We start from the raw sequence: 12,188 nt of genomic DNA, 5'->3' as shown, positions 1-12,188 counted from the left end.
CCTTAGGATGCGCCCAAGCACATGTGTGCAGCGCGTGTGTAGCAAGCTGGCTCCACGGTGGACACCGGCAGGGCCGGCGCCTCACCTGGGTCGCATGGACGGCTTCCTGATGCCGGCCTTCTTGAAGGACATCTTCCTGGGGGCGTGCGCTTTCCTTGGCTCCCTGATGATCTCCATCGGGAAATCTGGGGGGAATTGCCAACGTGGCAAACGTCCCGTCACAAGCAGCATGGCTGCAAGCAAGAACGGACGGAGGGGCAGCCGCCGACCCGACACTGGCCACTGTCCCCGCTGAGAACTGACCTCAGGGCAGCCCCACCCAAGACAAGGGCAGCCCCGGCTGTGTGGTCTGGGTCGCTGGCCCCTCCTCCTCACGCTGCTCCATTGTCCCCGCCATGGCCACGTGCCCACACCATCAGGGCCACCACAGCCTAACCCTGCCTCCACCCTCTGGGCCCCACTTTGCAGTGAGCGAACCCTGGCAGGCTCAGAATCATCTGAGGTCTGCCTCCACCCTCTGACCCGCGTTCTTTCCCAGGCCCTGCCCACTGGAAGCCTGCCGGGGGTGGGGGTGGGGTTCCAGCACAGCACACAGTCGGCAGGGGCACCACTGAGAGGCGATCACGTAACAATGTCACTGTTGGGGAAGCATGGACTCCGTGCCGCTCACTGTCCTGGGGACCCTGAGCTGTGTACAGGAGCAGCGACCTCAGCCTCAACAGGGTAGGGCGGCGCTGCAGGGCCCCCCAGGACACGAGGGCGTTGCCGGTCACAGGCAGAATCCGTGCTTCGGCATGTTCACCGAGCACGGTGCACCCCACTCAGGAAGCTTCTCTGGGGGTTGGGAAGGCGCTCGGTGACATTCAACACTCAAAAGCATTAAAAGCAACAGAGGGGCCAACGCTGTGGCTAGCGGGTAAAGCCGCTGCCTGTGGTGCCGGCATCACAGAAGGCGGCCAAGTCCTTGGGCCCCTGCACCTGTGTGGGAGACCCAGAAGAAGCTCCTGGCTCCTGGCTTCGAATCAGCACAGCTTCAGCCATTGTAGCCATCTGGGAAGTTAACCAGACCTCTCTCTACCTCCGCTTCTCTGCCTTTCAAATAAATAAATAAACCTTTTTTTTAAAAAAGAGACAACCCCCCCAAAATGCCTCACACAAAACCCTTCCCAACACAAAACACCTAGAAATGTTCAGTTAAAGCATAATACTTTTAAAATCATAAGCAGATTTTTAAAAAACTAAGACAAAACAAAATAAAAGCACAGAGATTAGAAATGAAGAAGATGCTAAAAACCACAGGTGAGTTGACCCCAAGGCATCAGCTGTCCCAGAGGCCATGGCAGCAGCAAAGCCACAGAGGGGCACAGAGCACAGCCACGGAGGCCACGGTGGAGGACAGAGCACAGCCACGGGCGCCACGGTGGAGGGCAGAGCACAGCCACGGGCGCCACGGTGGAGGGCAGAGCACAGCCACGGACGCCACGGTGGAGGGCAGAGCACAGCCACGGACGCCACGGTGGGGGACAGAGTGCAGTCATGGAGGTCATGGTGGAGGACAGAGCACAGCCACGGAAGCCACGGTGGGGGACAGAGTGCAGCCATGGAGGTCATGGTGGAGGACAGAGCACAGCCACGGAAGCCACGGTGGGGGACAGAGTGCAGCCACGGAGGTCATGGTGGAGGACAGAGAACAGCCACGGAAGCCACAGTGGGGACAGAGTGCAGCCACGGAGGTCATGGTGGAGGACAGAGCACAGCCACGGAAGCCACAGTGGGCACAGCCACAGGCTTTAGGGGGAACTGTCTGCTGCTTTCACTGTCACAGCTCGGGACAATCATAAGCTGTCAGAAGTTTCTCCAGATTCTCAGGACAGAGGGGGTGAAACAGCACCACCACAACAGACACAGGCCCTGCAAGTCCCCCAGGACCCAGGAGGGGTCAGCAATGGGTGGCAGAGCTCCCGACTGACTGCCCGTGCGGGCCCAGGTCAGCAGGGGTTGTCAGAGGCTGGGGGTCTAGTGGGTGCCTGTTGTAAAATAAACCTCGTGCGGGAAGCCACACCCCATCCCTACAAATCCTCACCATTCATGGCGATGAAGCATAAATAGCGAGGCATTGGCCAAAAACCGAGTGGAGAAACCTGAGACAGGAGACAGTCGCAGTTCAAATACGGAGAAACGACCACGGTTGGTACAGCCACGGGGACTAACGGACAAGAAGAGAAGCAGCAACGTGGGCTGAATGACACAGAGGAAACCCTGGGCGTTCCAGAACCAGCAAGCGCGCTGACTGCTGGGTGTTCAGCCTGAGGATGAGGTTCAGACAAGGCAGGGGCATGGTGCGGAGTAGGTGGGAACTGCAGATTTACTCTGATGCAAAGTCATTTATGAAGGTCATGGTCCACGTTCCACAGCCTTGCTCATGGAAAGCCTGTGAGGGCAGGGGCAGGGAGGGCAGCGTGGACCCAGCTCCGTGGTCCCCTGTTCACCCACTCCTGCTGCCGGACAACCACCATGCAAGCTACAGAGGCAAATGAAGCTCGCTTGGACGCGGAGATGGGCCACACAGAACGCCTCCAAGTCTGCGGGGAGCGGCCTGACACATGGGGCCCGAGGCTGGGCTTCAGAGACTTTGCTCACTGAATGGGACCGCACTAAACGCTGCCCTGAGCCAGGGACGCATTTACAGCAACAGAGGCATCGCCACAGCCCTGGCTGCCCTGAGCTGCGTCTCCTGCCTTCGTCACCTCTGGCAGGTGCAGCCACGAAACCAGCTGGAGATGACCCTTCTGGAGAACGGAGCCATGTCCACCATGTCCAGGGTTAATCAGAGACCGTTCCCCAACACCAGGCAGAAATGTGTAGGTCCAGGAACCAAGGGACAGAAGAGCTCTGGGTAGCATCGGTGGGGTGACTTGGGGACATTTATCATCCTCACTCCTCTACGATCTAAGGCCTGACCATGGTGTCCAATGGGAACACAATGTGAGCTACAGCACAATTTAAAATGTCCAACAGTCACACTGAAGAAGCTAACAGGAAAAGGGTGGGATTAATTTCAATAATATGTCTTATTTCAACCTTGTATTAGTCTCAAAGGCCTCCGGGGCAGGCAGCTACAGCAGTGGACATGGACCCACGTTCAGTGGTGGCACGAGAGCCTCCATAGTGACATGGTCACCTAAGGCGTCAAACTGATTAGGCTAGCAGTGAGCAAAGGGGTCTCTGATGGTCAGGGATACTCAGCAGGGTCAGGGAACAACCAACACCACTCCCTGGACTCCAGGGACAAAATTTACTGATGAACCGTCAAGTGAAGAAGCCACATTGGGAGCTCAGATACCTCAAGGATGAGAGTCCAGGTGTCCTGACCAGGGCGCATCCCAAGTCCAGGAGAGAGAACACCTGAGCACTAGACCCAGGAGACCACCTGAGCACTCAACCAGGGAGACCACAAGAGCACAGACCAGGGAGACCACCTGGGCATAGACCAGAGAGACCACCTAAGCTCTGAGACCACCTAAACATAGACCAGGGAGACCACCTGAGCATAGACAAGGGAGACCACCGGTGCACAGACCAGGGAGACCACCTGAGCTCTGAGACCACCTGAGCACAGACCAGGGAGACCACCTGAGCTCTGAGACCACCTGAGCACAGACCAGGGAGACCACATGAGCATAGACCCGGGAGACCACCTGAGCATAGACCCGGGAGACCACCTGAGCATAGACCAGGGAGACCACCTGAGCACACACCAGGGAGACCACCTGAGCCCTAGACCTGGGAGACCACATGAGCATAGACCAGGGAGACCACCTGAGCACAGACCAGAGAGAACACCGGAGAATAGACCAGGGAGACCACCTGAGAATAGACCAGGGAGACCACCTCAGCACAGACCAGGGAGACCACCTGAGCTCTGAGACCACCTGAGCATAGACACAGGAGACAACCTGAGCATAGACCAGGGAGACAACCTGAGCCCTAGACCAGGGAGACCACCTGAGCACAGACCAGGGTGACCAACCGAGCATAGACCAGGGAGACCAACTGAGACCTCGACCAGGGAGACCACCTGAGCACAGACCACGGAGACCACCTGAGCTCTGAGACCACCTGAATATAGAGAAGGGAGACCACAGAGAATTGACTCAGGAGACCACCTGAGCAAAGAACAGGGAGACCACCTGAGCACAGACCAGGGAGACCACCTGAGCTCTGAGACCACCTGAGCACAGACCAGGGAGACCACCTGAGCATAGACCAGGGAGACCACCTGAGCACAGACCACGGAGACCACCTGAGCTCTGAGACCACCTGAATATAGAGAAGGGAGACCACAGAGAATTGACTCAGGAGACCACCTGAGCAAAGAACAGGGAGACCACCTGAGCACAGACCAGGGAGACCACCTGAGCTCTGAGACCACCTGAGCACAGACCAGGGAGACCACCTGAGCATAGACCAGGGAGACCACCTGAGCACAGACCACGGAGACCACCTGAGCTCTGAGACCACCTGAATATAGAGAAGGGAGACCACAGAGAATTGACTCAGGAGACCACCTGAGCAAAGAACAGGGAGACCACCTGAGCACAGACCAGGGAGACCACCTGAGCTCTGAGACCACCTGAGCACAGACCAGGGAGACCACCTGAGCATAGACCAGGGAGACCACCTGAGCACAGACCAGGGAGACCACCTGAGCATAGACCAGGGAGACCACCTGACACAGACCAGGGAGACCACTTGAGCTCTGAGACCACCTCAGCATAGACCCGGGAGAAAACATGAGCATAGGCCAGGGAGAACATCTGAGCTCTGAGACTACCTGAGCAAAGACCACGGAGACCACCTGAGCACAGACCAGGGAGATCACCTGAGCCCTAGACAAGGGAGACCACCTGAGCACAGACCAGGTAGACCACCTGAGCCCTAGACCAGGGAGACCACCTGGGCTCTGAGACCACCTGAGCATAGACCAGGGAGACCACCTGAGCACAGACCACGGAGACCACCTGAGCTCTGAGACCACCTGAATATAGAGCCTCCCACAGGGCTCCCTCCAACACCTGCTAACAACACCCTCCCATGGGGCTTCTCCAACACCTGCTAACAACACCCTCTCATATCTCTCACAAACACCTAACACCCTCCAACATCTCACCAACACCTGCTAACAACACCCTCCCACAGGGCTCCAACACCGGGCCACTTGGCAGAAATGAGACCAAGTTACTTAAAGCCCAGAGTGACATCCAGGTCCAACGGCAGTCCTCATGATCTCCTCTTCGGGGACTTGTAACTACACCTCACCTCCACAATGCTCAGCCAAGGCTTTGTGCCCGGGGAGCCACACTCATCACCCCCAGCCATGTCTATTTCAAAGAAAGCTCTTGCCACTGGCGTTTGGAGATTCTGTCTGAGGTTCGAGAAGACCAGGTTGCCCTGACGCTTACTGATACACCCTACCTGCAGGGGGCGCCAGTTCACAGTAGGCTTTGTAGTCATCACTCATCTTCTCAATGGCTGCCTTCGGGTTCTTCAAGCAGAGCTCCTGGAAGCTCATTTTGCTGAAGTCTGCGGAGGGAGGCAGGACAGGGCTAGGGTCAGAGTGTCCACTCTGGGCTCAAGGATTTATTTATTCTGGAAGGCACTGCCTTTTAACTAGTATTTGGGTAGAAAAGTCATGTTTTGATGGGCAGCTTGTCCTGGGAATGCAAGCCCCCTACCGAAGCAGATGTGAGGACCCGAGCAGGGGCTTGGCCCTCCCTGGGATCTGGCAGGGTTTTCTTCCCGAGCGAGGCCGGGAGCCGCCAGCTGTGGTGCAGCTCACAGAGCAAGGCGTGTGAACGAGCCGAGCCTCTCATAGCTCCCGCCCCCGGCTCCTCTAGGACTCGGGGTTCTGAGGTCAGTGGTGGGCAGTCCCAGGCCGGGCCCTTTCTCCCCTCGGCTCTGGCTTGGGAAGGACTTAGAGTGGCAGCCCAGAACCTGAGTGGCTTCGGCAGCTGTGCCGTGGCTCCTGGGGGCGGGGGTGGGGGAGGGTGATGTTTTCTAGGTGCAGTTGGCCGCCATTGCTAACCCACCCGGGGGAACTGAGGGGGAGAGCCTGTTTGTACCCAAGATGCCACAGGGCCATCAGGCCTGTAAGCAACCCGGTCTGAGGAAGTTCGGGACAGGGAGCAGCAGCTCCGGCTGGGGGGAAGCCACGTGGGTGCTGGGGCCGGGCACCTGCTGGGGGGAAGCCACGTGGGTGCTGGGGCCGGGCACCTGCTGGGGGGAAGCCACGTGGGTGCTGGGGCCGGGCACCTGCTGGGGGGAAGCCACGTGGGTGCTGGGGCCGGGCACCTGCTGGGGGGAAGCCATGTGGGTGCTGGGGCCGGGCACCTGCTGGGGGGAAGCCACGTGGGTGCTGGGGCCGGGCACACCCAACGCATGCGCCTGGAGCTCTCCCACGCCGTGTCCTTGGCGTGGGTGGGGACACCGGGCTGTCTGTCAGCCAGGAGAACCTGGCCATCAGCCGACACAGCAGTGGCTCCCTGAGCCCCCATCCAGGTTTCCAGGGGATCAGCCCCTACCCCGCAGGGAGACCTCGGAGGGTGCTGTCTCCTGAGACCCCAATCTCCTGTCACAGAGGCGTGTGTTCCGGCCCCGGTGCTCTGTGAGCTTGTGGTACAGCCTGGAGACAGAGTCCACCCGGAGCCAGGGCCCCCGCCTGGGCCAATGGAAGGAGGCCCCAAGCCAGGTGGGACCGTGCCCCAAAGAGCAGTGGTGAGGAGGGAAGGCTGTGCTGAGGGTGGAGGCCCCGGGGGTGGCCACTTCCTGCCTGTGCTGACGCCCACTGCTGGCCCTGACTCCTGGGAGAGGCTGGGATGCTGAGTGGGTCGAGACCAAACACAGGTCTGCTCGAAGCAGATCCAAGTCGCCCAGGCAGGGCTCTGAGCGCAGGCCCAGGGACGGCTTTGCACACCGAGTGAGCGTGGAGGTTTTAAAGGGCTCAGTGCCACGGGTTTTCGTGATCTAACAGGTTCTGTCCGTGGAACACCTGCTTGCTATGCAAATGCTTTCAAAACGTTCTTGGAAATGGAATAAGATACATTTACGTTGGTGCCAAAAGAACTGAAATCCATGCATGGTGGCGTCTTCCGAAGGTTCATGGAAAACGCAATGATGAAAAGGCTGGGTATGGATCTCCAATTCCCTGAAGCCCTGCTGTGAGTCACCTTGAGCCCCGTCAACAAGACTGGGAAACGCAGGCCACCATCCCGCGGTGTGCGTGGAGGGGCGAGGGGCAGGGCGGGGTCAGCGCTCGAGCCGGTAGAGCAGGGACACAGCACGGCCATGGGTGCACAGGGTGTGCCGGCTCTCCTCTCCCTGTGCTTTCCAAAGTGCAGGTGCCGGCTCACACGCCCGTGGAGAGACGGGGCCAGCGCCAGCACGGGCAACCGGGGAGGCTCCCGTACATAGGTGTGTCCACGTATGTGGGTGTGCGGCTGAGGGCTCGTGAGGCCATGGGAGGCCAGTGGGCTGAGCGTGAGGGCTCTCAGCACCCTCCCACGTCTTAGTGGGTGCCACCCTGGTGGAGCCCTCTGGGTTTGCGTAGCAAAGGCGAATGCACACGGGCCTTCACGAGAGACAAGGAGTCTGGGGGCTGCAGGAAGTGATGCTGGGGTCTGCAGAGGGCACGGCAGCCCGTGGACCTGCTCCTGGGGTGCTGGGAGGAGGTGTGAGCTTACCTGTGCCCAGGTAACCGCGTGGCGCAGGCTTGGCTGGGGCTCCTCTGTCCGCACTCTGCCCCGGACATGGGACCTCCCCGTGCACCTCCCCTCTCACTCAGGTTATTTTGGCCGTTGGAGGAGTTGACCTTTCTGTGCCAGGCTGGACGCACAGTGACTGACCACTGGGTGGTGAACCTCCTTCCCCACCGCCCACGGCCCGGTGATGCCCTCACCTGCCAGGAACACCGGCGCCCTGACTTCCAGCTGCAGAGAGCCGCCTTGCCGCAGGTCCTCGGCCGCCAGCCGCCGCCACTGCGCCGCGTCCATCTCCTCCAGGTTGGCCAGCGCCTGGCTCAGCACCAGGGCTTCCTGGGTCCTCTTGTACAGGAAGGTGCTCTCTTCCATGCTCATGGCCGCTCTTTTACGCCACCGGGTCTTGACCAACCTGCTCTGAGTCTGGGGGAGGGGAGACAGTGTCGGCAGCAACAACCGGGGCACAAGCATGTTTGGTGACCTCCGGTTCCCTTGCCTCCCGCCACTCGCTGCCGCCCACTCCCCTGTGCCCACTCCCTCCCCGACACCCACTCCAGCACCCACTCCCCCCCAACTCCCTCCTGTCCATCACCTGGCACCTGACCACCACTGCTCCTCGCACACCCCGCCCACCCTCATCTGTCACCCTCCCCTGTCCTGGGGGAGAGCCCTATGTGCAGATGACTTCATCAAGGTCGGGGTCTTTCCTCTTGGGAGGTTTTCTTTGGGACACAGGGACCCTGCCAGTCTCTGGCTGCCTTCGGGGAAACGGTGACTTCACTCACTTAGCAAACAGGGTTTCTAAGGCAGCAGTGCCCCATTCCCAACCCCAACCCCTCACCGTGAAGTTGAGGAACCAGTAGTCATCCTCGTGTAGGAACTCGTCATACCAGGGGCTGAGGGCCTGGAAACAGACGTGGCGCCAGTGTTAGGGGCGCTGCTCGGCTTCTGGGGGGCCTTGGAGCTGGGGCCACCGCTGGCCTGAGTGTGGCCGCCCACAGAACCTTGCTCTGAGTCTGGAAGCCCTGTCCTCAGCGTAGATGTTGGAGAGGAGCCACGAGCCGGTTTGAAGACCGTCACTTCTCATCTGCCTGTTACTGCTTCCTGTCCAGAGAGTCCCCTCAAAACCAAGCACCTTCCAACCCGGCCCCGGGCAGCGGCGGCGATGGCCCAAGCGCCTGGCCCCTGCCACCCACCTGGGAGACCCCGATGGAGTTCCTGGCTCCTGGCTTGGACCCGTGCCCCATCCATTGCTGGCACGTGGGGAATGGAGTGCATGTATGAGGGTACTTCAAGTTTCTGAGAAACTGGAACTGAACGTAAGCTGATTTTGAGATGAAAAGTTTGAAATCACGCACAGGTGGGTGTGTGGCCTGGCTGTGAGGGTGCTGGTTGGGACACCCACATCCCATATCAGAGGACGTGAGTTCAAAGCCGGGCTCCGGCTCCTGACCTGGGAGGCAGCGGCGGCTCAAGTGACTGGGTTCCCGCCAGACTCCCGGCTCTGGCCCCAGTCCAGCCCTGGTGGCTGTGGGCCTTTGGAGACTGAGCCAGCGGACAGCAGCATATGTGTGTTCTATCTGCCTGCCCCTCTCTCTGCCTCTCAAACTTTTTAAAAGTGAAATCCATGCAGTTTTTGCATAACACAGATTTCCACGAATTCTGCAATTTTTTGCACCAAAATATACTTTTAAAATTTTTTTCTACAAACTACGATCCTAATACTGATCAAACCATAATAACTAAGCAGTATCTGAAACCCTACAACCATTTTTCTTTGTACTGTATTAGGGCTTCCCCCCCCCCCCCCCACTGGACAATCCCCTGCCCCAGCGCAGAGCATGTCGGAAGCAACAGGCAGAGTGTCGCGCTCCAGGCTCTGGGGGCGACTGGGTCTGTGTCGCAAGCACCTCGCTGAAGCTGCAGCCTCTGCTGAAGGCAGACAGGCGGCTGGGGTGCCTGGGATTCCCGCAACAGCCACGCGTCACTGGAGCGGCACTGGACGTAAGATCTACTCCCAGAGGGTGACAGAGAGGAAGAGAGGTCTTCTACCTACGGATTCCCTCCAGTCCCCAAATACCAGCAACGGAAGCGGCTCAGGCCCACGCCAGGAGCCAGGCGCTACATCGGCCTCGCAAGTACGTGGCCGGGGCCCAAGCGTGCCAGGCACGTTAGCCAGGAGACGGACCATAGTGGAGCAGCCGGGACCTGCACTGGCGCTCCCCCGTGGGCGGCAGGTGTCCTGAGCGGCGGCGCACCTGCTGGCCCGCCCCTCGGCAGAGTCCCGAGCACGCGGTACAGAACTGCTAATCCCGTCCTGTAGGCTGGGCCTGCGCGTTGCTCACGACCGAGACTTTGCTCCTCTAGTCAAGAAAACCTGTGTCTTTCAACACTTGTTCTTCTATTCTCAACTCACTTATTTTTCCCCTAATCTTTGGTATTTCCTTCCCTCTGGCAAGGTTGGGCCTGATTCTGCTTTCTGTAGCTCCTTGAGGTGTAAGGTTTGAATGTCTTTGGCGACCTCTACCCTGGCTTTGTGGGCAGTCGGGGGTGGAAACCCCTCTTAAATTTCAAGATCTTCCGTTCCTGTTTACTGCCACAGAATATCTTCCAGTTTACTTTTTGCTTTTCCCTTTGACTCAGAAGCTAAGCATGTGCTGTTTAATTGTATTTGTCAATTTTTTGTATTTTCTCTATTATGATTTCTAACTTGTTCTATTGTGATCAATCAGAAGTAGTTCCTGGAATACTTCCAACCCTGGTGTCTTTAGGGCTTGTTTTGAGACCGACTGCATGCTGGAGCCTGGCGAGCCCCTGTGTGCACCTGAGGGTAGGGAGAATTCTATCGGCTCAGCTAGAAAGTTCTGTGCCTGCAAGGTCACTTGGCTTTGTGGTTTCTGCATTTTCCCGTGTGAAAGGTCTCTTGGCAGTGGGGTATGGAAATCTCACTATTTCTCCCTTCAGATGTGTCAACGTTTGCTTTACATATCTGAGTGCTGGATGGGTGCACGCGTGGTCATCACTGTTATATGTTCCTGTCGAATGGCTCCTTCTGGTATTACATAACGACTTCTGTCTCTCCTGACAGCTTTGGTTTAAGTCATTTTTTCCCCTAAGTATGGCCACCCCGGTTCGTTTCTTCCTTTGCACGGAGCTTCATCTTCCTACACTGTCACTTGCAGTGGGGGGACTGGGGTCCCGGCCAGCCCCCTTCTCCCTGAGAGCTGACTGGCTGGGTGCCGTGAGAGGACGGGCCCTGGGCGGGGCGGGAACCGCGGGAAGCAGGTGACGGACGGGCCCTGGGGAGGGCCCACCTTGCAGATCTCCTTCTGGGCCTTGGGAATCCAGGGGTTCACGTCTCCGGAGGGCAGCAGCTCCCTCAGGCCCCGCAGGGTCTGCGGCCTGAGCGGCAGGCGCGGGCGGCTCTGCTCGCTCAGGTAGAGCTCGCAGATCCGGTCGCTCAGCACGTGGCGGAAGGCGGCCCTGCCGGTCGCCCTGTTGCTCATCAGGACGCTGAGGAAGTGGTGCAGGTCCTGCCACAGGCCCAGGAGCTGGGCCTCCACCGTCAGCCTCATCTTCCTCAGGTAGTCCCGGAAGGGCCCCCCGGCACAGGCGTCGGCACACAGGGCCCAGTGGGTGTAGGCGCAGGGCAGGCTCTGCCTGGACGCTCCCCTGACGGTCACCTGGGAGGGGTGGCTGATGATGGGGGTGGCGGTGCGCAGGTGCGTGGAGAACTTGGTCTCAAAGAGGCCCTCCATGCGCAGGTGGCCCGCGGCCTTCTTCTTCGCGCTGGGCTTCCGGGCAGGCGCGAGGTCCTTCTCCCGGGACCGGGCGGCCGTCTGCTCCGAGACCACCTCTGCGGAGGGCGGCGCGTGCAGACCCAGCGTCGCCGGCGGCCGCGCCTCGCCCGCGTCCGGCCGGGGCTCCATCTCCAGGGACTGGGCGCTGGGGTCCAGCTGCAGCCACAGCTTCCTCTTGGACGCCCTGCTGGAGTAGCGCCTCTGCGAGGGGAAGCCCTTCCGGATGCTCATGTTCAGAGGGAGCCCGCCGGCGCGCGCGCAGCCCACGCTGCCCAGGCGGCCCTCGTACTCCTGCAGCAGGCCGCGGCAGGCCTCCTCGCGCGCCAGCGCCGCCTTGGCGTGCGTGTAGAAGTTGGGGAGCCAGTAGCTCTGCAGCTTGAAGAGCGCCACCTTCTGCATGTGGCCGAGGGTCTCCCTCCGCGTGGTCGACTGGTGGGGATGCCAGATGGACAGGTTCAACAGGGACTCTGCGGGGACGAGAGGAGCGGACCTGAGCGGACGCCCGTCCGGAGGGAGTGCGCTGGGCGGAAGTGACGGAACGCCCAGCCGGAAGTGTGCTGGGCGGAAATGACGTGTGGTGGGTGGGCGGGACATGGAGGACGGAAGTGATGTATGCCAGCCGGAAGGGATGGGG

At 59.7% G+C, this 12,188-nt stretch overlaps 1 protein-coding gene across 5 annotated transcripts in view; it reads right to left on the bottom strand.

The window, feature by feature from the left end:
• Window positions 1-12,188, bottom strand: part of RGSL1 (regulator of G protein signaling like 1) — a 52,755-nt gene that overhangs the window by 23,539 nt on the left and 17,028 nt on the right. For 4 of the 5 annotated variants that reach the window (XM_070056225.1, XM_070056226.1, XM_070056228.1 and 1 more), the window contains exons 7-11: window positions 11,069-12,021; window positions 8,596-8,658; window positions 7,955-8,177; window positions 5,476-5,583; window positions 86-185 (exon numbers count right to left, since the gene is read on the bottom strand). In XM_070056225.1, the coding sequence (XP_069912326.1) occupies window positions 86-185; window positions 5,476-5,583; window positions 7,955-8,177; window positions 8,596-8,658; window positions 11,069-12,021 (1,447 nt within the window). The remainder of the gene's footprint in view (window positions 1-85; window positions 186-5,475; window positions 5,584-7,954; window positions 8,178-8,595; window positions 8,659-11,068; window positions 12,022-12,188) is intronic. The other variant, XM_070056227.1, reaches the window with a different exon arrangement.

Source organism: Oryctolagus cuniculus, chromosome 13, assembly GCF_964237555.1.
Source record: "Oryctolagus cuniculus chromosome 13, mOryCun1.1, whole genome shotgun sequence".
Classification (NCBI taxonomy): Eukaryota; Metazoa; Chordata; class Mammalia; order Lagomorpha; family Leporidae; genus Oryctolagus; species Oryctolagus cuniculus.
Note: the sequence above shows the minus strand (reverse complement) of the source record. Positions and strands in the feature narration are given on the sequence as shown.